Genomic DNA, 26,654 nt, shown 5'->3' with positions numbered 1-26,654 from the left:
AGGAGAGACAGTCTTATAAAGGCAAGAGAGACAGGCTTCCTCTACTGTACTCAAAGAAGGTCCCGTAACGGGCAAGGTGACCCCCAGGACCAACCCCCAAGGATATGAGTCCATCGATGCCTGAGGAAGCACATGCGTAAGGAATCCCTGGGCCCGCGCTGGAGATCAAGGCAAATCTAGGTAGCTGAGTCTGCCATGCGCGGCAGCAGGACAGGCCTGCAAGGGCGCCCGCGGAGGGGTTACCTTTGGACTCGTCCGTGAGCCCCGGACACAAGATCTTGTACATGGCATCATCCAGGGTTTCCAGCACCTGCTCCTTCAGTTCCGACAGCTCCTGGGTGTTCCCCACGCGGAAGGCCATGGCGCTGTTGGACGCGATCTTCCCGGTCTCCACGGAGTCGGCGTTCCCCACGCCCACCGCGAACACCTTGACCCCCCTCTGGGTGAGTGCCAGGCTGGCCTCCTGCGCGTCCTCTATGGACTTCCCTCCCGTGATCACAAACGCGATCTGGCGGACCTGCTGGTCGAGGCGGCTGCCCGCCTCCGGCACGAAGTGATGCACCCGCAGGTGCTCGAGGCCCACCTTGGTGTTGGCGTGCCTCCCCCCTTTGTAGACCACCTTGTTGATGGCGTCGATGACCTGCTGCTTGGTGGCGAAGTCCTTCAGGAAGAACTCGTCGGTGGGGTCGGAGTTGTACTGGACCAGCCCCACCTGGATGGAGTCGTCCTGCCCGGAGACTGTGTCCACAATGTCAGACACGAAGTGGAGCACCTCCTGGAAGCTGTTCCTTTGGAAATTGATGGAGCCGTCCAACAGGAACACGATGTCTGCTTTCTTTTTGTCTGAAAGTGACCAAAATGAAAATAAGGAGAACGGTAGCGTCCACAGCCACACGTCAATACGCAGAAGACAAAATAATCGAAACAAGACGTTCCTGTAACTTATTCACAGGGGGCGCCTGGGCCCCACCCCATGCCGCGGTAGTTTCCAGATTCACAGCCCTCAAAACGTGACACCGAAAACGAGCTCAACGAGACCGCGTTGAAACAAAAAGGAAAGGAAACACGGGAACTCGGCGCCCCCTCCTGCGGTGGTGTCCCCGACTTCAGGTGCTTTAGGAAATGCCACCAAACACTTTCCTCCCATCCAAACACAGGGTGTTGCCTGGCAGGAATGCGGGACCTGTGCCGCAGACAGAGCAAGGGGAGGCTGGCGGGAGCCGGCTGCGAAATGCAAAGCAGACCCCACACGCCTCCGGGGGGCTGCCTGCCAACATGCCGAAAGCTTTGCGGGACACTGCTGAAAACCAGAGGCGCTTGGGGCCATTTCCTAGTCCCATCAAGCAGTCAAGACCGGAGCAGAGGGGGTCATGGATTGGCCAGCTTCCACGAGGCCGTCCCGTTCCGAAAGGCAGCGCCGGCAGCTGCCCCTCAGTGCACCTTCGCGGAACCTTTCGGTGGGGCCACATCGACCCCAGAGACGCTCGTGGACCTCTCGTGGCGGAATTGGTAACGCTATGCCTTCTGGGATATTTCCTTCTACAATTTCAACTACATTATTATTCCAGTATTTAATTTCTAATATTATCTGAGCAACAACCCTATGAGATGAAAACCATTCACATGAATGCTAATTACATTTTCCAGCTGGAAACAACCGGCTGTCCCACCCTGCCGGCCGGGCCCACGGCTCGTACCTGTCCGCGGCGGGGGGGTCATCTGCGCTCCCGGAGGCGCAGGCGTGACCCCAGAGGGGCCGATGGAGCTCAGGACCCTGTCGTCCACGTTGCGGAGGTCTCTGAACTCTGGCACCGTGAAGACCAGCCTGGGGTTGTCAGTGATGGTCTGCAGCTCTGCCCTGTCAACGTGCTGGTTTCCGACCCCTAAACTCACAATCCCTGAGGAGCGCATCACCTTGGAAAACCTGGAAACGTCGTCCTGGGAATTGCCCCCCAGAACCAGGACCAGGTGCTGGGGCACTCCGTCTTCTATCCGGCTCCCGGCGGACTTGACGAAGAGATTTCTCGCCACAAACTCCAGAGCTCTGCCCGTGTTGAGCGGAGACCCGCCTTTGAACCCCAGCTCGCGTATGGCGCTGATGATAGCAGCTGGGGACTTATGGGTCTTCAGGTAGAACTCAGGGAAGACCTCATTGCTGAACTGCACAACCCCAATTCTCACTTTATTGGGGCCAACGTGGAGCTTTCGGACGATCCTGAGGATAAAGTCTCGAATGTGCGCGATGCCTTCGGGCCTCACGCTGTCTGAGCTGTCGATGAGGAAGACGATGTCGGCGGCGTCGCTCTCAAAAGCTGGGGCAAAAGAAAAAAGGAGGAAAGCTCAGGACACGGCAGGCGGTCATCTGCTTCTGTGCCGGCCCTTTGTATGTTACTCTGAATTTTGCGGTGTACTGCACCACAACGGCAACGTTGAAACTACGGTCCGCGTCCCATGTGCTCATGTCTTTAAGTAATCATTAAAATTGGGGCTTTTTCACTCAAATCGTATCCACTTCTTGAAATATTTTAAGTTCTCCCAAATTTTTGTGCGTTTACTCAATTTTAATATCGGCTGTGTGGTCTGGGTTACCACTAATTTTAAAAATAAAAGCAATACTTAGAAACAAGTCCTGGGAACTATCGCCTACAGAACCGTGAACTGTTACTACCAGAGGCACGGGGGTCCCCGGACCAACATCTCTGTGGCACCAGAGGAGGGAGACAGCCGAGGTCAAAGGTCCTCTCCTCATCCGAGGCCACGTAGCTGCTGAACGCCCAGGGGACGTCCGCTGCCCCCCGCAGGGCCGCTGCCGACCCCCGGGGCGACAGGCGTGTGTGTCTTTTTGCTCACACGTCTCCAACATTTACACAAAGTTTTTATTTTCAATATTACCTCTCCTAGCTCTTTCTATAAGTCCATTGTTTAACTACAACTTAACCCAAAAGTCCTGTTTGCCCCTCAGTTAGAATCCTAGGTACTTCGGGGACGCCACGTTTTAAACGAGTCCTATGTTTCCACTCGACAAATGCAATGTGTCTTTTGCCTCCCACATCACCGCGCTGCCATGGTGGGAACCGCACAGCCAAAGCTGAGCGAGTCATGCCCCCGAGCCGTTTACGCTGAGAAACAGAAACTCTGTCCCCCCACACACAGCAGGCGCCGGCTCTCCTGTGGAGCACAAAAGGTCGCAGGGGACCCCCACGGCGGGGGAAGCCGCACAGTGACCACGCCGCATCAAGGCCAAAATGAGGCCACACCGTCACCATGTGTGGGCGCTGACGAAAGAAGACAAGAATAACCGAACCCGCCTCGGTCCTGGCTGAGGGAGCGACGTTGCCGCTTCACCCGTCGCCGCTTCGGCCACGGGACCCAGCGAGGCGCCCTGCCGCAGGCCCCTCCCTGCCTTGACCACGCCGGACCTGGGCCAAGTCCCATGTCCTTGAGCCTCGCGCAGCTTCCCCTGCCACAGGCTCAAGTCCCGGCAGGCGTCCTTCCCCGCAGGGGCCGGCCCGCGGCCCACCTCCCACCTGCAACGGGTCAGGGGCCGCCTGGCTGAGTTGCAGCTGCGCCTGTATTTTAACTGTACTCACCACGAGCACCACGGACATCGGAGCCTGTTCCTTTTTGGCGTCAAACCTCCCCCGGCCCCCGCCCAGAACAGCAGCCGCAGCAAGCCCGCGCCTTCACCTGGCGGAGGGTGGCGCGCGCTGGCCAGCAGCCGCTCTATCTGCTGGGAGGTGAGGGTCGTGATGGGCGTCAGCAGCTTCTGATCCAGGCTGGGCAGCTCCCGGAAGGTTCTCACCGAGAACACATACTCGGGGCTCAGGGAGATCCTCGCCAGCTCCTCCGGGTCCGCATTGCGGCCCACCACCAGCGGCGCCACGCCGGCCAGCTTGAGCTCCGCAGCCGGGTCTCCCACCTCGTCGCTGGACTTCCCGGATGAAACGAGGACCAGGAACTGAGGGACGCCCTCCTCAATCCGACTCCCCAGGGGCCGCTTGAAGATGTTCCGGGACACGTACTCCAGGGCGCCACCGATGTTGGCCCGACTCCCGCCCTTGGGGGACAGCCGCCGCACGATGCTCTTCACCTCCTCCTTGCTGGAGTAGGCGTTGAGCGGGAAATCCACCCTGGGGTCGCCCTCGCTGAACTGGATGACCGCCACCCGCGTGGTGTCGAAGCCCACGTCCAACGAGTCCACCAGCCTCTCGATGAACCCGCGGATGTTGTGAAACTCGGGGCCGGCGGGCTGGGACCCGTCGATGAGGAAGACCACGTCCTTCTTGCCACCAGCACCTGGGAACCCAACGACATCATGGGTTTCGCCTTCACCAGGACCCGGTTCTTAGCCTGAGCAAACCACCTCCCGATGTGTCATGTAACCAGCAACGCGGCCTCATTCCAACAGTTCTGGGTAAAACGCCTGCATCCCCTGCACAGCGACTACAGGTCAGGGTGAAGGGAGGGGCCTGCAAGGCTAAGGAGGGGCCGCTGTGCGCAGGGCGGAGACTGGTCACCAGAGCCACAGGTGGACGGCGTGGGGACCTCAGCGGCGGCAGATGCTGCTCGTGAGTTGACCAGATGGCCCTGGAGAGCCGACCGCTGGGTTCGGCCAGATGGGGGACCCTCGCGAGGGGCGCTCTGGGTGCGGCGGCGTGAGGGGGGCCCACTGGGGGGTTCGGAGCGGAGACATAGGGGCTGTGCGATCTGAACAGGGACTGAGGCGCTGCTGGAGGGGTGCGGGGCGTGGGGGGACTAAGGAGGAGAGCAATGCGTCAGCAGCGTGGAGGACCTTGCCCCTCCCACGCGCGGCGGGCGCGGATGATCCGGAGAGAGAAAGAGCGGAGGACATCCCTGCGTAGGTGAGCAGGGGGCCCGGGATGGGGAGAGGTCACCGGCATCACGGGGGTGCAGGGAGCTGAGGCACGGACACCGCGCTGGGCGAGGCCCCCGGGTGCTTCCGGAAGCCCTCCTCCAATCCCCTGCTGTCTGCCAGGAGCAGGGGGTTCCAGGAGACCGCCTCGGCCCAGGCCGGGGGAGCGGGCACGGGCGAGGCCGGGCGGGCGTGAACGGGCAGGAGTCCTGTCACTGCGGGGATACGTGCCTGCGCGCCCGGCACAGAAGCAGCCCGCTCCCCACGGGGGTGGTCCCCGGGGCGCGCTCGGGGCGCGGGCCGCACAGCCATGGGGCAGGAGAGGGCTCGGGCGGGAAGGGAGCTCGGAAGCGCTGCCGCCGCCCCCGCAGAGCTGGAGATGCGCGAAGCAAGTCAGTTCGCGGGGCTCCTTCCCATTGTGTCTCCCTGTTTCCCACATTTGTTTGGTGACAAGCCCTTTGGAACATCCCACAGAAGCTGTTTGGGGGACGTGAGGGGGGAAGCGGACCCCCACAGTCACGCCATGGCTGTCCCCCTCACCTCCCGCATCCCCCGGGCCCATGTCCTGCATCTGGCTTTCCTCCCTGGCTTTTTCTCCTCCCTTCCCTCCCCTGCTCCCTGCCGCGAGGCTGCAGGCGGTGTTCTCGGGAACATGAGCCGCAAGGAGAAGACGCAGCTGCCTCTTCCCCGTGGGGACCGCCCCGCCCGGGCCCCCTCCTGCCCAGTGGCCGGGCTCCCACCGTCTTCCAGCGTGCTGCACGCAGGCGCGGGAAAGCGGGCGGGAAGGAGAACATGGGCCTGGGACAGCCTCAGGGCCGGGAGGCCTTCCTGCCAGCTAAGACACTTCGCAGCACCAAGCCGATTCAAAAGCCACCTTCACACTCCGGCTCTGGAAAAACCAATTATTTCAGAGACCGTGCTCCAGCTCGACACAGCACCTAGGGTCAAACCCCTGGCCCTGGTCACGGAAGGCTGCCAGCTGGACCTTCCAGGGGCAGCTGAGAAGGGCCGCTGTCGTTGGGGAGACGGCCCCACCCCGCGGGTTCCCACCCAAAAGACTCCCTGCCGGGCTGGAATAGCCCACATGATGCCCTTCCATCAGACTTCAATGTGGCCAAAATCATCTGCCCAGGCCTCAGCCACTGTGGCCCCCGAGACCAAACACAGGTGGCTCCTACCCCTTCCCGGCATTCTAGCTCACACCCCACGCGGCAGCAGAGGCGAAGCGGAGAACACGCTGTAGCCTGCAGTCCCAACACGTCACCCCAGTTGTTTTAGGGAACGGCGACCCGAGGAGCCCCCTCCTTACCCAGCCTTGTTGGAAAAACCGGCGGCTGCTTCTTCAGCTCCTCGCTGCTGAGCTGGATCACCCGCTGGGAGAGCTGCTGCCGGACGTCCGCCAGCTTCTCGAAGGCGGGGACAGCCACAGCGAAGTCAGGGATGTAGGAGATGGTCTGCAGCTCTGTGATGTCGGCGTTGCCGACGCCGATGCCGATGGGCACCGCACCGCCCCTCTTCAAGAGCCCCGAGGGGCCGCCCACGTCGTCCCCGGACTTGCTGGCTGTGAGGACGACCAGGAGCTGCGGGACACCATCCGCGATCCTGCTTCCGGCCGAGCCGACCAGGATGTTGTTCAGGACGAAGCCCAGGGCGGCCCCCGTGTTGGGGGCTGGCCCTCCCAGCAGGGCCAGGCCGCGGACGGCGTTGACCACGCTCTGCTGGTCCATGTAGGAGTTCAGGTAGAACTCGGGCCGGGTACGGTCGCTGTACTGCACCACGGCCACGCGCACGCGGTCCGGGCCCACGTCCAGGCTCTCCACCATGCTCTGGACAAAATCTTTCAACAGAGAGAAGCCGCTCCGGACACCGTCCGAGCCATCGAGCAGAAATACCACGTCCTTCGCCTCTGAAACTGGAGGAAGAAAGCCTGGTGACTCAAACAGGACGTGCGAGGGACCGTTTCGTGCCAGCTCTGGGAGGCCGAATAACGGCCCCACAGACATGTCTGGTTTTGAATCCCCAGAAGAGAACGTGACTTTGGGGGTGTTCTTATACGAGGGGACGAGAGGATCCAGTCTAGAGGGAGACGAGAGGGGAGTGGAAACAGAGGTACAGGGAGAGAGGAGATACTATGCTGCTGGCACTGAGGGTGGAGGAAGGGGCCACTAGCCAGAAGCTGCGGGCCCCTCTGGGAGCTGAAAAGGCCAGGGAAGGGGAACCCACCCGCACCTCCCGAGGAACATGGTCGGTCTGACCGACGCCTTGAAGTCAGCCTGGGGGCCTGGGCGTGCATCTGGCACTGCTGCAAGGGTGAGGTGATGAATTCACTTCTGTGTTATGCCACCCAGTTTGTGGTCATTTGCCACAGCAGCCGTGGGGGAACATGCACCCGTGTATAGAGGTAGCACTTTTATTTTAGAGCTGTCCAACGCGTGGGCAGTACGGTGAACTTGCAAAGGCACGCTCCAGGAGGACACGAGGCACTGCAGAGAGGCGGCAGCGGAGCCTGCTGAACCGCCGCCCTGCTGGAGGCGGGCAGGTTCACATGGTTCGCTGCGAGCCACCGCGGGGCGGGGCGGGGAAATGCGGCCCAGGGCCCGGGCTACGATCCAGAACCGACCGCCTGTGGGCCCCGCCATCGAGAGCGGGAACTCTCGATTCTCAGCAGCCCATCGAAAGGGTTGCTCGTGAAATTAATTACTCTTTCCACTGCATTTGTATCAGCAACCGGAAAGCGGCTAAACGCAAAGGCATGGTGCTCTCGTGAAAAATTGTCCTGCAGCGCCTGTGGTGGGAGCGTGTCCGCGCTCCTCTGCCATGTGTCCTTAGTGAATGGGCGGAGGGGTGCTAACACAGCGGCACCCCCCGAACACAGGGCGCGGGGGCGTATGAGGAGGAAGACTGGCTTAGCTCACTGTAACCATGCCATGTGGCTTTTATTATGCATGTAGTAAAATCATGTTTCCTAAAAGGATTTCTAACCACTAATAGGTCTAAATCTTTAGCACGTATCTTATTGTGAAAGACGTCAATGTCCTTAAAAATCACCACCCTGATCCTCCCGTTTTGCCCTGTAGAACAGCCAGAGGGTCCGAGCCGGGGAAGAAAAGCCGCATTTCATTGCCCCTGCACAAACCGCCATCACTCCTGCACCTTCCCCGGGCCCCCGCAGCCGCCGCCCGCCGAGGCCCCCGCGCTGCAGAGCCGAGCGGCAGACGCGGTCGGCGCCCCACCGTCATACCTGGCGCTGGCAGCCCAGTCTGCACTGTTTTAAAGAGGTTCACAATTTGTGGCTGAAGGTCTCCGATCTTGGGGAGCGACTCGGCAGCCAGGATGAAGGCGGGGGACAGCACTATGAGCTCGAGCTGGGCGCGGTCTGCGTTCTTGACCTGCAGCGCGAACGTCACCACCCTGCTCTGCCTCAGCTCCCGTGCGGCCTCTTCCACGCGATCGGCCGACCTCCCTGCCACCAGCAGCACCAGGAGCTGCGGCACGCCCTCTTCGATGCGGCTCCCAGCTGACTTCACGAAAATGGACCTGTGCGCGTACTCCAGGGCGTAGCCCAAGTTGAGGGGCCTGCCGGTCTTGAGCTTCATCCTCTTCACCAGACTCAGGAGTTCGGGCTTATTCTGGTGCTCGTCGAAGCGAGACTCCAGCCTGACGTCGTCGCTGTACTGAGCCACGGCCACTCGGGTCCTATCCGGCTTCACGTCGAGCTCGTCGATCATCTTGTAGAGGAAGTCGCGGATGGCTTGCCACTGGCCCACGACGTTAGCTGAGCCGTCGAAGAGGAAGAGGATGTCTAGCTTGCTCTCTACGAAACAAGGAGGTGAGGACACAGTGAGGGTCAAGAGCCTGGCGGGCACCAGCCGGGCTTCCGCCGCGCAGCGCCCTCGTTCGGCCCTGGGAGTCCAGACGGTGCGTCTGACGGCCGCCGCCCCGGCAAGGGGAGACGGACCCCCACCAGCGGTCTTAACGTGCCCACGCTGTTGCCAGGAGTGAGTGCAGACGAAGGACTAGAAGAACAAGGCCGGCCTACCCAACCTAGCATCGCGGCTTCTCCCACAGAGCAAGACAATGAGAGGCCCAGGGGGCTGTCGCTCCAGAGCAGACTGTGTTTCCAAATTATAAACCGAATGATCAAACACGGGGTCCTTATTGTCCTCCGTGAAAGGTGACCGACCTCCAGTGACAGAGGCGGATGGTGCCGCTCCCCGGGGATAACCGAGTTGGCCCACACCTATCTGTCCTAACAGGATCGCCTTTTCATTCAAACGGGGGTCACAGGTCAGCAGGCAGGATAGTGTCCCTCTCTGCTCTGTGGGTCACGGCGCCCCAATCTGCCGTATCTAGGCACCCGGAAAAGGGGGACAGCCGCCGCGGGGGCTCCAGCGAGTCACGCAAACGCGATGTTCAGTGTGAACACTGCCCAGGACCCCCGGCTTCGGGTCCTGGCGCCTCCGTCTCGCTGCCCGTCTGCGCGGTGTCAGCAAGCTGGGGGGCTCGGCACCCCTTGCCCTCGGCCGTGTTCCTCTGCAGGAAGGGCCGTGCCCGGGGCTGCCTTTGGAAATCGCGTTACCGCCACTTAAAGCTACAGCCTCTGGTCCAGATACAGCGGATTGTGAGCATAAAGAAATGTCACCTAAAGAAAAGAACTGCGACCCCCCACTGATCCCAAGGCAGCCTCGCGTGGGGCAGGGATACGTCTCTATCTGCAGGCACCCTCTCGCTTCCACCTCGGCTCACACCCCAGAACCTTCACAGGCACCGGGGGAAGCAGCTTCTGGGTGGAAGGCGGGCTGTGGTGTGAGGAGCAGAAGCCGACCCCCACACGTGCCGTCACCCAAGACCCCCTTCAGACGGGGCGCCGACAGCGGCTGGAACAGTGTCTCGAGCCCCCCTCGAGCTCCCTGCGGGTCACCGTGTTGTGGAGTTTGTACGGGGCCACCGGCCCGCCGGGGGTGCTGGGGGAGGGAGCCCCGCGCAGCGGGGGAGCTTTACCTGGCTGGGCGAGTGGGACTTCCTCCACACCTCCACTAACATATGTGGTTAGGGGCTGAATCAGCTGCTGGGGCAAAGCCGGCAGGGAGCTGAAATCGTCCATGAGATACACCAGGCTCGGGTTAAAAGCAATCTGCTCAAGCTCGGCCTTATCCGCCTGCTTGGCTCCCACACAAAAGGTCAGGACGCCCTCGCGGGCCAGCGCATTAGCAGCGTGCAGGTAGGAGTCCTCGGACCGCCCGGCCGTGAGCAGGAGCAGCAGCTGCGGGACGCGTGCGCGGATCCGGCTGCCGCCGGCCTCGGTGAAGTGGTGCGCCCGGACGTAGCGCAGCGCCGCGCCCGTGTTCCGGCCCGACCCCCCCAGGAGCTGCAGCCGCCGCAGGTGAGCGAGCATGTCTGGCTTGGTCTGGTACGTGTTCAGGGAGAACTCCGTGACCGGAGTGTCGCTAAACTGCACTACCCCCACACGAATCCTGTCGCTTCCAACATCGAGGCTGTTAACTACGTTCATTACAAAGTCCCGCACATAGGGGAAGTTGGTCTTTCCGACGTGGAGCGATCCATCCAAAAGAAAGATGATATCCCTTGGATTTACGTGAACTGCAGTGAAGCACAGAGAACAAGGTGAGACAGACATACACGCCCGCGGAGGGTTTTCGCATGTGTGCCCGCCGCAGGTACACACATGCCAACACGCAGGACACGGGGGACACACGGGGAGGCAAAGCGCGTCCGGCCCGTGGAACGTGGCAGGGGGCTGCCCATGTCCCTCCAGCGGGGGCCGGCGTTTGCGACACATGTCGATAGCCGAGTGAGAGGCCAAGCTGACTCACGGACACGACGCCAAAGGTGCGGTGTTTTCAACCGGCAGAAACGACTGGGGCCTTGAAACGGGACCCCCTTCCCTGGGACTGAGCTCTGTGGGGCGGGGGGGGCGGGGGGGCTCACCGCTGGCTGGGGACCCAGTCCCAGCCAGGGTGCCCGCCCGAGACGGGGCCCTCCGGGTTCGCCCCCGCGCGCGCTCGGGCGCGCCCACTGACAGGCAGACGGGAAGCGCTCTCCCAGGGTGACCCAAGAGCGTGAGCCGCTCCGGGCTGAAAACACCTACAGGGACAGGCCTGCCCTCATCTCGAGGCTCCCCTGGGAGAGCCCGCTCATTCTTCCCCGCTGTTCCCTCTGCCTAACAGGGTGCCCGCGGGAGTCCTTCCGGAGTGCGAGCCCGGGGCCAGGGGAGCAGGGGGAACGGAAAGGGTCTGCTGGCTGGGCCGGGCTGGGGCCGCGCACAGGGGAGACCAAAAGTGCGGTGCTCCACCGAGACTGTCTTTCCCCGCCATGCAAGTGCGTGCCTTTTGAAAAAATTCTCTCCCATCTGTCCCCTGGTGTCGTGAAAATTTAAACCTAGCAACTCCTTTTATCCTATGTTCTGTCAAGTTGCACTTTGGCTATGAGTGTGGATTAGAATTTTTAAGAAAACGAGAGAGAGAGAGAGAGAGAGCGCGCGCGAGTGCCGGAGCAGAAAGCGGGCACTCACGCAGTGCAGGGAAGGCAGGGCGGGAAGGGTCCGGAGGCAGAAAGCTGGCCTCTGCGACATCCATCCTCACCAGGGGTGGCAAAGCCCCCTTGCTCATAAGCACGCAAACTGCCGGGGGTCTTTTTTTAAATAGCTTCCCACCAACAGCCACATTAAATAAGGGAGCTGAACAATTGCTCGGTTTGTCTCTTGGCGCCCATTCGTTCCCTAGGCTTCCCACGGAGAGACAGGACATGCCGTAGAGAGAGGGGACAGCAGGCCAGCACTCTGCTCTGGTCACCGAGGAGTGGGCTGCCCGCTCCGGAGAGGAAGGCCCAGGCCACGCCTCGGGGTGCGGGCAGGCGGGGGAGAACGAGGCTGGACAGGGGTCCCCAGCAGACACAGAGCACTGGGACCTGTCGAGAGGCAGGAGCTGAGAGGGGACTGTCTCGGCCAGAAGCTCCGGACACAGGCAGGGCCCGATCCTATAGCTCAAGCCACACAGTTCTTATTTCATGACCTGGGAAGGCGTACAGTGCTCGTGTGACATCGGAAGACAAGAAGTTGTATTATAGGACATCAAAGGCCTACAAGCCCCCGCTGAGGGTCAACAGAAGCCAGAAATAGGTCTTGTCTGTCCCTCGTGCCTCCACCAAGTAAGGGCCGCCTCCTTCCTGACCGGCGCGCAGGAGGCGGCCGTTTGCCCTGCTGCTCGAAGGCCCTGCCCCGAGGCCCCCCACTGGTGCACCGGCCGCCCCCTGCCCCCCGCAGCCCCGCCATACCTTCGGTGGTTCCGGAGAGGGTTCTGAGCGGCGCCAGCAGGCTGGGCAGCGTGGCCTGCAGGGGGGCGGTTTGGAACTCAGCCGGGGTGAACACCAGGGACGAATCAAAGGCCATGTCCGCCAGCTCGCCCTGGTCGGCGGCCCTGCTCCCGACGGCAAAGCACAGGATGCCGCTGCTCTTCAGCTCCTGGGCCGGCTGGCGGACGTCGTCCAGGGACTTACCGCCCGTCATCAGCACCAAGAGCTTCGGGACGCCCTCGGCGGCCCGGTGGCCGGCTGCTTCCGTGAACAGGCTGTTGCGGACGAAGTCCAGAGCGGAGCCCGTGTACAGCACCGAGCCCCCGAGGGGCTTCATCTTCCGCACGGCTTGGACGGCCTCCTTCTTGCTGGGGTAGGTGCTGAAATAAAACTCGGGCTTCACGGTGTCCGCGTACTGGGCCACCGACACCTGGACGAGGTCCGGCCCGACCTCCAGCCTCTGGATGACCTTGATAATGAACTCGCGGATGGCGTTGAAGTTGGTCTGGGGCAGTGCCGACGAGCCGTCCACCAGGAAAACTATGTCTCGCTTGTTGACCTCGACGACTGTAGGTGGCAACGTGAGAAGGTGAGTGGAACAGTCTTACCAAGCACACGCGACCGCGACCCTCACACGGCTAATCCCGTCCACGGGACGCTCCCTTTGGCTCTGGCCAACACGGCGTCAGTGGGGAGCTTGTCATCGCGCGCACGGGAGTGGTGGCAGCTGGGTCCTTCCCTACGGGGTGGCAGCTCGGGCTCCCCACCCATCCCCCACCCACTCGGCCCTTTTTTACAAGACAGTCACCCAAAAACAGATTTAGTGTCAGTGGCCACCCGGTTAGCTAGCGTGTTGTCACTAAGAAAGTCAGGAAGCTCCTTTCTGCCATGAATCTGGAGCGTGGCCTTGGAGGCCAGGCTGCGGCCACGGCTCCGGTCACTGAAGAGGCCATCAGCGTCCTCTCGGAGGGCCCTTGGTGCTCCCGTCTGGGGCCTCGTGGACACCCGCGGCCAAGGGCAAATGCCGAGAGCGCGAACACCCCCCGCCTTCCGTCCTAGCCTCCAGGCCTTGACTTTCCAGGCAGAGAAAGAAAAACGCCACTTCCTGGGCATCACGCAACTTATGAAGAGGAAACCCACGTCAAAGCCAGTCAGGGGCACCGACGGATTTTCTGTTCGAGCCCTGTGTGGTGAGGGCTCCACGTGGCACGAGTGGGACATCTCAGGGACAAACCACGAAGCGAGACCCCTGCGCCCGCGCCGAGCCTCCGCGTCGGCAGCCCGCCTGGGTCCCAGGAGCGGAGCCTTGGAATCAGCCCCCGTCCAGAAGGTGGCCGGGCCTCCCAGACTCACAGGGACACAGGCGGTCAAGGCTGCAGCCGGAGGCCTCCGTTTATCAAGCAGTTATCTGGCCAGGAGGGGCCGCCGTCATTGCACGTGGCCAGACGGCTGACAGGCTCCGCTGTGCGCTCGGGCCACGCTGGGACTCACTTGACTGAGTCCACTATACGGACGCTTAGCGGCCCTCACTCTCTTTAGGAGGATACACGGAAACACGCAGGGGCACAAAGCACCCCAGGACAGGCCCGCGGGGACCACGGTGCAGGCGTCCAGCTGTGGTGTAAACAATAAATGCCACGCCCTCAGCTCTGCAGGCACGCGGGGTTCTGGCGCGCGTGCGGCTGAAACTCTGTGTGCCCCACAGCCCGCCCTCTCCCCCTCCCTCGCCCGCCCTGCTCCCAGGGCTGACCCCCCTTCCCTCTCATCCGCTTCAGGGCCTGGCCCTCTGCTCCCCGCCCCGGTCAGATGCCCCTGACAGAGCCACCATCCGCCCCTTTCTCTGCCCCAGGACAGTCTGGAGAGAGCCACGCCACCCGACCCTGCCCCGCAAGCTTTGCTCCCCTCCCCCAGGGCGGCCCTGGCAGGCCCTGCTCTCCGCTCAAGGCCGACTCGCCCGCGTGGCCACAGGGCAGCCCTGCGGGTGGGCGTGGCCCCGGCTCCTGCTGCACCCACTCCAGTGGCCTCCACGCTGGCACAGCAGCGGAGCCCCTTGAACTGCATCCTACTCGGCTCCTCGGCAGCTCCGGGCCCGGGGGATCCCCTGCCCAGGAGACACACGGCCCCCGCCGGGCTGCCAGCACCCCACGCTCTGGCCCCGGTCGCTGACCGCCCCCCAGGCTCCTGGGCCGGGTGTCCCTCCCTCCGCAGCTGGGCCAGCGCAGGCCCTGCAGCTCGGCCCCTGGGCCCTCTCTCCCCGCCCACCCCCAGGCCCGTCCTCCCTGCCCACATGAAGCTGCTTGCGCCCCTCCAGTGCCCCAAGCCCAGCGAGTGCCAGCCCCACCCCGTACGCCAAGGGGGACACCCCGCACGCCATGGGGGACACCCCGCCCCTTCCCCCCCCAGCCCAGGCCTCCCAGGCCGGCCTTCCCTGGCCGCCCCTCTGAAGCGCGCCTTCCATGGCAGCCCCCTGTGGTGTCCTCCTCGAACCTGCCACTCTGCGGGGACATTCAGCGTAGGGACACTGGGTTATAGTCTCGTTACCCGTCGCCCCATCATACTCCGTCGCCTTGTCCCCCAGCCCTGCAACTCCCGGGCTTGGCTTCCTGTGCGGCTCCTACCAGAGAGCCAGGCCCCCCTGCGGAGCCCTGACAAACCAGTCACGCCGATTGGAGCGGATGTTTGTACACCAGGAGCTAACACTTCCATTCCCTAGTGCGTGGGGGAAAACTGAAGTGTGGGCCATGCGCTGCCCCAGCTGAAAAAGAACTGGCAACGCCTCCCGGATGGGACCTACATCTTCCCCTAGAATCGCAAATTCAAGACACTGGAGCAAGAAAGGCCGTGTGGCCAGCCCAGCGTCACACAGCAGGTGAATGTGGGACCCGGGCCCAAAGGCCAGCCCCCCGCCACAGCCACGGCAGCCATGGCACACGCTCAGCGCTCACAAAACCTGCGGGCACGGTGCGCTTCCCGAAGCAGGCTCAGTGGGCTGCGGGCCAGGCGAGGACGCCTCGACCTAACAAGAGAAGCTTCAGGCTGTCGTGCCTCACCGATGCCCACTTAGCGGGCCAGCAGCGCGCCCGCCACCTCTGGCGAGGTCTCCGCCGGCAGGTGGGGCCCCCTGTTTGCATCCCGCGGGGCGCCTCTCTGCCGCCCTTGCGCTGCCACTGCCCCCAGCACAACTGCACCCACATCGAGATGTCGGAGCCCTCTCCCCGCCGCGCGCAGCTGTTACCCACACGTTCACGGGATGCAATTAGGTGTCTGTGTTTTTAAATGACTCCAGGTGGTCTTTTCACCGAAGACCCTCATTGGACTGTGTGTGGTAACCTCTCCACTCGGAAGGACTGCCCCCCAAATGCGTCAGGCAGAGGGGAGAGCTTCTCCTAAGCGCTGCGCCAAGCCCGGGGTCCATTGCGTCTCACCTTCAGAAGCGCACCCCTCAATTCCGGGCACACAAAGGGCTGTGGGGAGACGCCCTCGCGTGTCTGTGAGCACGCTCCCCTGGGGCTGACTTTCAGGGGCCCGTGCCATTGCCCTGGAGTGGCTTTCTCATGACGGCAAGGAGCCCCTGGGACCCATTTTTAGCACGACTGCATCCTAAGGAGATGACATGGTGATTCAGTCTGACGTCTCACAGGGTCGGAAGGCTCGGCGGGACCGGCCTTCACAGCAGCTTCCTGACCACTCACCATCTGACCAGAACTCTCCACTCTCTCCCGGGTCGTTCGTGTCTTAGGAACCACACCCTCAGAGACGTCACGTCCAAGAGCTGGCGCACCTCGAGGGGACTCGGCTGTGGTACTTACAGCTTCTCCCAGGCGGATCGTTCAGGGAAGTGCCCGCCTTCCTTCCGCAAAGGCCAGCCCGCCCAGCACCCGCTCCCCCTCAGACGGCGAGAAGAGCATACGTACCTTGTGTGACAATGGTTGGCGGTTGCAAGACAATGAGCCTTTGGGCCACGCCAACAATGTACGACAGTAATTGCTCCTGGAGGTCCCCAAAGCTACGGAATTCCGGGACAGTAAACACCAGGTTGTCATTGGTAGCTATGTACTGGAGCTCGGCCTGGGGCGCGGCCTCGGCTCCGAGCGCGAAGCAGAACACGCCGGCCTGCTTCAGCGCCACCACCCCGTCGCGGATCTCGTCACTAGAAGGGCCGGCGCTTATGAGGACCAGCACCTGGGGAACCCCTTCTTCCAGTCGGCTGCCCCCTGCCCGGGTGAAGTGGCGCTCCACCACAAAATCAAGGGCAAAGCCGACGTTGGCCAGCTCCCCGCCCATGAACCCGAGGGCCTTGACCGCGTCCAGGACCTGAGCCCTGGTGGGGTAGGTGTCCAAGGAGAACATGGTTCTGGGCTCATCGCTATACTGGACCACCCCCACTCGGATCTGCTGAGTTCCGATTGACAGTCTCTCAAGGAGATTTACAAGGAAGTCCCGAATGACTGTGAAATTGACACTTCCGGTGTTGTCTGATCCATCAATAAGGAAAATAATGTCAGCAGAGTCTTGTGCTTTAAAAGAAAGAAATGCAAAAAATGTGAAAGCGTTAGAACAAGTGACCACATGCATCGTTCAGTGTTCTGACATGTTTCTTTGGAAACCAATAAGAAACACGAAATACAGACAAACACAACACATGTTGATTAAAGAATGTGAAATTCTCTTTTCGTTCTGCATTATGAATGGATAAGAGGCAACTCCTTAGAAATAACGGTGTAAAATAGGGAACTTTCCATCTCAGTTTCACATGTGCCATGTTTGTAGGGCTCAGATTCACTCTTCTGTGGGCAAAAATCATGGGTAGCTGTTCTAGAAATTTCTACTAAATTTGGAACACAGTGAAATTTCGTGGAATTGCGCATTACCACATCCGTGGAAGAAAATAAAGGAGGATGTTAACAAAGGTCCGAAGATGAGTTAGACCTTTCTCTTATTATCCTCATGTGATTGTAAGAATTTTCTTTGTCCAAACTCACAGCTACAGAAGAAAATATCAGTTTCAGGTCTGGTGGCTCATCACCCAGCACATTAAACACTTGATTCCTTGAGCAACTTGTGCCTCCTTTTTTTTCCTTTAAAAAACAACATGACTACATACACACAACTTTGTGCGCTTGAAAGGAAGGACTCAAATGGCACTGAAAGTTTTAATTTTAAAAACACGGATAAAATTTTGGCTCGATTCTCTTGTCTCACACGATACCTAGTTGCATGAAACTCAAGTGCAGGTCTGGGACGAGGCCACCGCCACTTATTCAGGAACATAATGCAGAGCAACGTGAAGCAGGGTGATATGAAACCAGTCATGACATAATTATCCAGCTTTGTTTCTATGACACCCTAAACTGTTTGCCTCCTGGGACCGCGCGCTTCTGACACACACTGAACCTGCATTAGCTCTGGGTCTGTGCAGATGGGCACAAACATGGGGGGCTGGCCCAGAATTCTCCTGTCCCGCCCCCCGAGGGCCACCGTGAAACGTCCACTCCGACACTAGGAACTGGGATTTCCGAGAAGCACTGAGCAATCATAAATCCATAAATCTGAGTAGAATATTTTAAAGGCTCTGCTAGAACATTTAAATCAGACTGGTTGAAACTACGGAGAAAGTAAAATTATTCCAGTGTTTGAATAATCACTTCAGGGCATGGTAGAGCAGGAATAGTTTTCACATGTACGTATGGGATCGCTACATTCTGAGATTTCAGGTGTTTGGTGTATAATTATAATGTTACATATAAGACCACTCATCTGATCTTTTTAATGACAGTGAATGTTTTATATTTAAAGGTCTTTTTCTTTGTGCCAACAAAATTGCTTTTCTTTTCACTGTGGAGACAGGATACAAATCTTGTTTTCTTGAAATCAGAAGGTTCTGCTGCTACAGGGGAAATATGTGCGCACCCAAGCCCTCTTGTTGCGTGGGCTGAGCAGGGGTCGCTAGGAGCTCAGATCCCCTCTCTTTTTTTCCTAAAATACACACAACCCCTGACCAAGGGAAGATGAATCCCTTGCCTAGGGAAAGGTATTAACTTGGAAATATCTTAAAAGATTAACTTGGAAATATAAGATCTAATGAACATAACTTTTCTTGTGTTTTTAGTAATTGCCACACAAAAGAATTACATAAGACTGGGCCTTTGCTAAGAATTCCAAAGCAGCCACCCTTTAGCCAAAACGTGGGATTCCTGAAGGATCTGCGGGAGGGCGGTGCCAGCAGTGTGACCACCCAGCCAGCCAATGAAATGGCTTGTGTCATCACATGACCAGAGGTTCTGCCAATCATGCTGCAGAATTCCTCAACATTTCTCAGGCCTAAAGCAATGACCCTGAGGGACCGAGGAAGGTCTGCCCCCCACTTAGCACAGCAAGTCATTTAAAAGAAGAATTAACAATGATCCCAGGGTCAATAACAGGCAACATCGCAGGATGGCACCTTTCTTATTCACGTATGACCTATTTTTTTATGGCAATTTACAATAGCATAAGTAAGTTAAATGAACCCTGAGGGAAAACCCTTGAGCCTTTCTCTTCTCAAAGGCCAAACAGCTGCAGGTCATAGAAACACGTTGGATAATTTGTCATCACTGAATCAACAACATTGTCCTCTTACGCGCATGTGATGGGACACACAAGGGGCATGCTGTGTTATCGAGAAGAGCGAAACCTCGGGGGGCACGCGGGCCCCGGGGCCTTGTGTCCCACGGGGCACGCCAACAATCGAGGGACACATGGATGGTAATCGGATCTGCTTAGAATTAAAACTAGGAGCCTCGTTGGTTTTCTGCTTCATGGCTCACGCCTCTCCCCCTCTGCGGCTTTTGCTATGGGAAAATTTCACAAGGTCCACGGAAAAACTGGAGGCTCCTTCGACGCTGTTGGAAACACTAGTTTCCTGAGGACTTGGTGTGGGCACAGCGCCTTCCTTAGCTCACGGGGCACTTCCTTTTTTTTAAGGCCAATTTAAAAGATCCCACTTGCACTTCCTGTGCAAATACAAAGTGGTCCACACTTGCACTTCCTATGCAAATACAAAGTGGTCCGTAGGCTTCCTGAGTTCTTGAACCTTTATGTTTTGCAGAGCAAAGAGGGCTCATACTGAACCCTCACTGACTATAGGTCACCGTTAGCTTTTGCTTTAGTTTAAAGCTTTTGTGTCTTACACCCATTTATAAAAGGGATTTTAAAAAACACAACTTTCAGAGATTGAGTAGAGTTCATTTAGAACAGTGGTGATCACTAACGTTTATACATATATTTATTTACATAAATATATGTTTATTTACATAAATATACATGTTTATTTACATAAATATATATATATTTACATCAGAATAAATATATGTATATATTTATGGAGAAAAGCTACATGGTGGACAGGTGGTAGGAAGAAGTCACCCTGACTCAGTAGAATTACTCTCTATCGGAACTGCCTTTCCCCAAAAACCATAAGCAGAGGGTTATTACTGTTTTTTCTGTGGAACATGCAGCGGGACATGGTTCCAGATCAACTGCCGAGTGGAGTTAATCAGGAAAGGCAGCGTAAATGGGTTAACAGTCCACCCCGCGCTGCTAGCGGCACAGACTCTAGAAGACGGAGATGTCTTCTCAGCATAAAAACAAAGGTTTTACCACTGGCTTGGAAACATCCTAGGCTGATAGGCTCACTTAGTATTCATATTCTAATTATCTGTCCATCTATATAATGATTAAACACAGAGGCAAACTCACGCACCCTTTTTCCTGATTTGGCCAAAACATCACTAAAGAAAAGACATCCTGTCCGCTACTGATCCCCTGCATTACTTTTGACATGAATTAGTTGTTTTCCCTACATTCAGAGAAGCGATGCTCAGTGAATTACTGATGCTGAGGACACGCAGCCCACGGAGGTCAGGAGAGCCGACCTCTTGTCACGGCCTTGTCGCCCGGAGTGCGTGGTATGGGGTGCCACGCTCTCTTCCTGAGATCTGGCAGGATCGACACCCGCACCGAAGAGAAGCATGTCATTCGAAAGAGGGGACGCTTTTCAGTGTGAAACATAAGTAACCCAGCCTGCCCTCGCCCCCTCTATCGGGGGGCGGGCCTTAGCTCTCTCACCCCACCGAGGCCGAAGCCTCGGGGAGCCTGTCGGGGAGCCGTTGTTATGAACAACCTAATGAAACACCGGGGGTGGGTTCAGGCTCTGCCTGCCCGGGCCCGCTGGGTCCTCTCCCCTCACCCCGGGGCCTCCGGCTTCCCTTCCTCCCCGCTGCCCTCCGTCTCGGAAGACGAGCGCCTGTCTGTCTCCCTGAGACCCTCGATTCCACCTTCGCTCCCGGCCCGGGCTCCTAAGAGCCTCCGTTCGCCATTGGCACCTGGCGCCCCGGACGAGCTTCCGGGCAGAAGGGGCCCCTCCCCGCGCCCATCGCTGCCGAGGACGCCTCACCGTGGGCGTCGCTCAGAATCCCTGCGCGAACTAGCTTTGCACACAGGCCTCGGCAGGCTCCTTCCGGGTCGGCCTTGCCGGCATTCAGCACCGGGGTCTGGGCTCCTCCCTGCCCCGCAGACCCGGGCGCTTCACACCTAAGGCTTCCTACAACCCTAACTCCTCCCAGTCTCTGAAATAAACTCCATCGAGCAGGAGAAAGGAGCTCACGCCGTTTCTCCCCTGGACACCAAGGCGGGCGCGCTCTCGGCGCCCGTCCCCGCGCTGTCGGACACGCGCGTCCTTCCAGGAAGGACCCTCCAGTGCGACCACGAATGGCCGCGCTGGGGCTTTCTTTCCTAAGGACCCTAGAAGCGCCTTCTGTGGGATGTGGTGTTCTTTTGAGTTCAAGTGTAATGGTTTCAAAAAAACACTCTCTTGGATGTGGGTGACTGTTCCCTCTCAAAAGGAGGCTAGAGAGAAGGAAAACCTTTGTTTTTAAACGTGTGAACGTCCATCTCTCCCCAGCCCCCCCGCCGCAGGTCAGCCAGCGCGGCGCTCTCAGGCCAGCAGGCGCCAAGCTCATCTGCGAAGGAGCGCGAGGCGGGCAGCAGCGTGATAGCGTGGCCATTACCTGTGATGTCTTTAAGGGTCCCTGTGTCTCCAGGCCTTTCTGGAGCCACGGACGAGCGCACAGAGGACACTAAGTGGCCTACTATGTCATGAAGTGAGGTGGCATTCTCTAGGTGGAAAACATGCATTTGGAACGGCTTGCTGGCTATTTCTCTTAAGGCTCCTTCGTCCGCGTCCTCGACGCCAATCGCAAAGACGTTAACGTCAGCAGACTTAAGCTCCGCGGAGGACAGCACGGGGCGGCGGTCCGAGCGTCCATCGGTTAACACTACGATAACCTGAGGGACTCCGTCCCGGGCCCGGCTCCCAGCGGCCTCAGTGAGGTGGCTTTGCATTACGTGTGCTAATCCTTTTCCGGTCTGATTGCTTCCCCCAGTGTAAGACATGTTGGAAATGTGGGAGAGGACCTCTTGTGTGGAACGGTACGTGTTTAACAGGAACTCGGTATGTGGGTTGCCGTCGAACTGGGCCAGAGCAAAACGGAAATCATTCTCTCCCACCGCTAAAGACTTTATAACATCACACAGAAACTCTCGGACGAGTTGGAAACGGTCCTTTCCAATGCTCCAAGAGGGATCCGCTAGAAATATTATATCGGCAGCGGCACCACTTTTGACATCTTTAAAAAAAGACATTGGTTTAGATTTTCCTCCTGTTCCGGCAGTCGCGTCCCAGCAGCGCTAAGCCCTCCTAGCCTAACTCCGGGCGCGCACCGCGCTGGCCACACGGGCAGCTGGGCCGGCTTACCTGCGGGGCGGGGGCGCATGGCTCAGAGCTCCTGGCGCCGGTCGGCGGCCCGAGGTCCCCACGCAATCCTCGTGATTGCGCACCGTTAAGGGCAGGGTCCGGAATGGGGGAACACCCCCCGCGCTGCCGTTTAACTTTGAACCCCAAGACCCACCTGATCAGACCAGAAGGAGAGCCTACTGCAGGGGGCCAAGCACCATTTTATAAGTGCACCCTGTGGTTTTCGGACGGGACCCAGGGCCCTGACGAGAAGGAACAGCGAAAGCGACTGCTCCTTGACCTTAACTCACCTAAGGCTTTGGGTAATTTCAAGAAAAATAGATGTAACGAAGAAGGCTTCCTTAAGTGAAGATGACTCGCATTACTGCCCAGAAAGGCAAAGTCTCATGGTTCTCAGACTGTTTAGCATGGAGAAAGGTACGTTGACAACTTACTACATATTTTTCAGGGCCAGAAAAGCCGTTAGCGGTGTTGGATAGAGTTTCTCTGGTGCAAAGAGGGATCCAGTGGGTGCTCAGCAGTGGAAGCCGGAGGCTGGGGCGGCGGAGGGGCGGGGATGGCCGTTCCGCAGCAGCGGCCAGCTGGCTGACCGCGGCTGGCTCCCGGGCTCCACTTACCTCGCGCCGGCCCAGTGCCCAACCAGCGGCCCCCTTCCCCCAGCTGGCGCTCACCGCCTGCCGTCTAACAACTATCGGGCCGGGTGGGAGGGTCCCCGCCAGGGGCCCAGCTCTCTTGGCCAAGGACAGGACACTCTAGTCACCCTTGGAACTCACCATGCATGAAGCATTTCTCGGTTTTCTAACACTCTGCAAGCAGATTCTTAACAGGGTTCATTAGGATCCATTTTTTAAAATAGTTTGGGGAAACTAGTTTCTGAAAGATTTGGCAATTCTAGATGACAAAGGTTTCTGTGTCCAGAACTGTGTTTTATTTCCAAGGAAAATAATATCTTCTCCTGATTTTAAGTGCTTAGAGACCAATAGGTGCCAGAAAGCTGTTCAGATGGTACTAAAGTTCTGCTCACACCCAGTGTAAAAACCAACCGTCTGCGCACCAACTCCAAGACATTAAACCCACGTCCTAGTGAAAGCGAGCCATCTCTCATGGGCACCGAGCACCTGAGAACATGGTGGACCAGGCGGACCCTCTGCAGTGATCGGCTCAGCTGGCTCCCAAACGCAGCTGCAAGCTCTCCGGTGGCCGCGGGACACCTCAGACCTGGAAGCGGAGAGCGCGGTTCCCTCTAAGGAGCATTAAGAGACATCTCTGGACCTTACCTCGTTGCTGTTGAGCGTGAGTCAACGAAAGGCCTGAAAGCAAAAGGCAAAGGATGGCCACCAGGGGCAAATGCCGATGCTTCCTCATTTTGGATTTGTCTAAGCACCACGTGTGAACCTGGAAAAGAAAACAGGCAGAGAATGACACGTGTGTGGCTCTGAGATGGCCGCCCAGGGGGTGAAGGAGCCACCCCTTCTATGACAGACCGTTTTGACTGAACATATAAGTGAGACTCTTTGAATCGAGCGGTCATATTCACAGGTGAGAACTGTGCATCGACACCTGTCTTCCTCTCGCGCCGGCGCAGGCAGCGACAGCGTGCCGCCAAGGCAACAGCAGCCGGGAGAAGAGCCCCGAGGAACGGCACCCGCGGGCACGGCCGTGGCGGGACCGTGACACCCAGCGTGGCCCGGCCGTCACGTCCGGGGGCAGCCCACCCGAGAGCTCCAGGCCAGGGAGGGAGCGGGCTCGGCCCGGATCACGGTGCGTGCAAACGCAGCCATGGCGGCCCGCGCCCCTTCCAACCTTCCCCTTATTCTCTACGAACATTCAGCACTTCCTCCAACAAAAACCTGCTGTGCGCCCCCTGCAGTCTCAGAGCGGACGCGCCCAGGCGCCTGAGTCAACGAGACGGAGAGCCGGGCCCGAGGGCTGGCCGCCTGGTCACGCAGTCCCCGTACCCACGCACCGGCTGGTGGCTGCAGACGAGACTTCCCGCCCCACGCGTGCTCAGAGGGGCTCACTCGCTTGTGTCCCCACAAACAACTCATCCTGTCCCCACCCCAAGCCAGAAAACAGCCCCACCTGCACCAGACCTTCATGCCACCTCTTCACCCTCCGGTCCCCGTCGGCGAGGTCAGCCCGGGAGCCGGGGCTCGTCTGCAAGGCCCCTCCAGGACGCGGGCCCGGTCTCCTCTGTCCAGGCTCATGTCCCCCTATCCGACGCTGCACCGCTTTTCTCCCCGGCTTCGCCCAAGGCTCTGGTTCCTCCCAACTTTTTCCCGGGTCACAGGTATACGACCTGGGACCCCCCCGAAGCCCCCATGTTGAAGGGTCCGTGTTTGGTTTACCGCTCGCTGTCAGGAAACTCGGAGTAACTTCTGAACCAGGGCCCTTCGCTCACACTTTGCAGTAACACCACACATGAGGAGCTGGCCCTGGTGTCCCGACGGCCCCCCTCACGTCTCCCCAGACTGCCCGGGGACCCCCGGTGAGGGCGCGGCACACCAGGGGAGAGGAGGGACATCGGCCTGCGCCTGTGGTGTGACCAACCCTCTCTTTCTGACATCATGACACCAAACGGTACCTGGCACTGACAACGCACCGCGCGTGGCTTTTTGCCAAGTGTCTCGTGTATCCTCCCATTGTCTTTCTAGGCACCTGTCAACCCCCGGGCTTATCAGGAAGAAATCGGGGTTCAGAGAGCAATCGGCCTACGTCACACCTCTCTGAAGGGACGCCTGGATCCTCCCAGGGGCCCCTGACTCTGAAGGTTTGTAAGACGATAAGAGAAAAAAACATTTTTATACTCTATGACAACTTGTCAGTCGAATTCGACCACCTGAATTTGGAGTTTTTAGGAAGAAATAAGGAGCCAGGGGCAGGAGGAAAGGCGTGTGCTTGGAGTCGGCCAGCCTGGCCCCTGGGTCCAGCCCAGCCCACCGTGGGCGGGCCATTTCACTGGCCCCGCCTCCTCATCCATAACAGGGGGCAATAACAACAGCACCCCTCTTACCAGCGGCCTGTGCAGGCTGGGTAGCAGGCTGCTTGTTCAAAGCCCAACACAGAACGGATAGGAAGTGAGTTCTAACCACCATTTTCTTCCAGGGTAGGCATTGCCGGCATTTCTCGAAGTGTGTTCCAGGGAACCCTCATCCCATGAAATGGTCCAGCAAAACAAGGAGGAGGTTCCAGACCTTTCTATCCTCTCATACCTTCCTTCCCCCCACTCTGCTTGACCTCTTCCTGGGGATTTATTTATTGTTTTGGGTTTGGGTAGGGTTTTTTTGGAAAAAAAGGCAAGCAAGTACAATGTCTGTGACACCTGTCTGTCTCCCAATAGCTGAGGACACGCACCTCAGCGCAGGTGGGAGGACAAGGTGCACAGGCGCTTCCTAATTCTTTCTTTTAAAACTAAATTTTGGAATTTTTATTAGCAAAAAGCATCTTACTAAAAAATGGGAAAATTGCCTGTCCACGTGATCTAAATTTTACTAGATCTTTTCTAGAACTATAGCTTGTCCTTTCCAAAACAACCTATAATATTATCGTTGATCAAGTATATTTTTTTGTCCTCACCTGAGGACATTTTTTCATGGTTTCTAAAAAGAGAGTAAGGGAGAGAGAAACGTCAACCAGTTGGCTCCCATATGCACCCAAAGCCAGGATCATACGTGCTCGACCAGGGATTGAACCCGCAACCTAGGAATGTGCCCTCCCTGGAAATCAAACCAGCAACCTTTCAGCTACGGGCCAACACTGCAGCCAACAGAGTCACACCGGCCAGGGCCGGCCAAGAACATTTTTTATCATGGAATCCATATCTGGCAGCCTCCCTCAAATGCACGCAAAACTGTACGTGCGGCTGCTGTTTCCTGGGGTTCGCCTGTGATTCTAGCTCCCCATCCTATGTAAACGCCGCCGCTTCAGCGAACGCTTCGGTGCAAGTCTCCCATGGGGTCCAGTGCAGCTGGCGTGAATGTCCATCCACGCCAAGATGCAGGACTTTAAGCAGCGTTCCAAAATAATTCTGCGGTCGGTGCCACAGCGCAAGAAAACCTGCAGCGTGCTCAGGTGAAATCGGCCACGTCGTGCCAAGGCATCACTTCCTGCAACTGTTTTCTAAGGGAAATGAACCTGAAGTTGGTTGAACATTATAGGTAAAGATTTTTATTTCTGAGAAGTTGGCCTTTAAGGAGCGACTCCCTAAGCGAAGTGCCTCCCATTGGGTCACAAAGGAACGGAATAACTATACAATGCACAGGAGTGGTTTTTTCCAAAATCTACACAGATATTGGAGAGAGGGGTGGGGAGAAGGCCTTCCAGCTCTGAAAAGGAAGGACCGGAGAGACGCTTTTGACTCATTCGCTGTCCAGGCTCTGCCGGTGACCGAGGAGCTCACGTGACCGGGCTCGGGGGGCGGGGGCGGGGGAACCGCCGTCGGCTCCACCATACCTTTCCCCCATCCCACCCTGGCGCCGGCTGTGGGGCGGGACCACTCGCAGCCCACACGTGAACTATTTGTTCACGTTCTTGTTTGCAGTTAAATCTAGTCTATCGTTTACCTCATCATGGAGACTAATTTTTAGAACTGAAGATCCTGGTAACTCGGAGAAATGCTCTCCTTTAGATCAGGGGTCCCCAACCCCGGTCCCCGGACCGGCACCGCTCAGCGGCCGG

The 26,654-nt window shown here is 58.5% G+C and overlaps 1 protein-coding gene across 1 annotated transcript in view; it reads right to left on the bottom strand.

Annotated features, from left to right (window-relative positions):
* The window catches only part of COL6A3 (collagen type VI alpha 3 chain), a 70,523-nt gene that overhangs the window by 35,648 nt on the left and 8,221 nt on the right, over positions 1 to 26,654 (bottom strand). Inside the window, exons 2-11 of the mRNA XM_054571233.1 lie at positions 23,255 to 23,372; positions 21,232 to 21,849; positions 16,099 to 16,701; positions 12,167 to 12,751; positions 9,875 to 10,474; positions 8,115 to 8,687; positions 6,183 to 6,785; positions 3,688 to 4,296; positions 1,698 to 2,312; positions 244 to 843 (exon numbers count right to left, since the gene is read on the bottom strand). Coding sequence (XP_054427208.1) covers positions 244 to 843; positions 1,698 to 2,312; positions 3,688 to 4,296; positions 6,183 to 6,785; positions 8,115 to 8,687; positions 9,875 to 10,474; positions 12,167 to 12,751; positions 16,099 to 16,701; positions 21,232 to 21,849; positions 23,255 to 23,342 — 5,494 coding nt within the window. The 5' untranslated portion in view covers positions 23,343 to 23,372. The remainder of the gene's footprint in view (positions 1 to 243; positions 844 to 1,697; positions 2,313 to 3,687; positions 4,297 to 6,182; positions 6,786 to 8,114; positions 8,688 to 9,874; positions 10,475 to 12,166; positions 12,752 to 16,098; positions 16,702 to 21,231; positions 21,850 to 23,254; positions 23,373 to 26,654) is intronic.

Source organism: Pteronotus mesoamericanus, unplaced genomic scaffold (genome assembly GCF_021234165.1).
Source record: "Pteronotus mesoamericanus isolate MK-2021 breed Mesoamerican mustached bat unplaced genomic scaffold, CSHL_Meso_final contig_1018, whole genome shotgun sequence".
NCBI lineage: Eukaryota > Metazoa > Chordata > Mammalia > Chiroptera > Mormoopidae > Pteronotus > Pteronotus mesoamericanus.
Note: the sequence above shows the minus strand (reverse complement) of the source record. Positions and strands in the feature narration are given on the sequence as shown.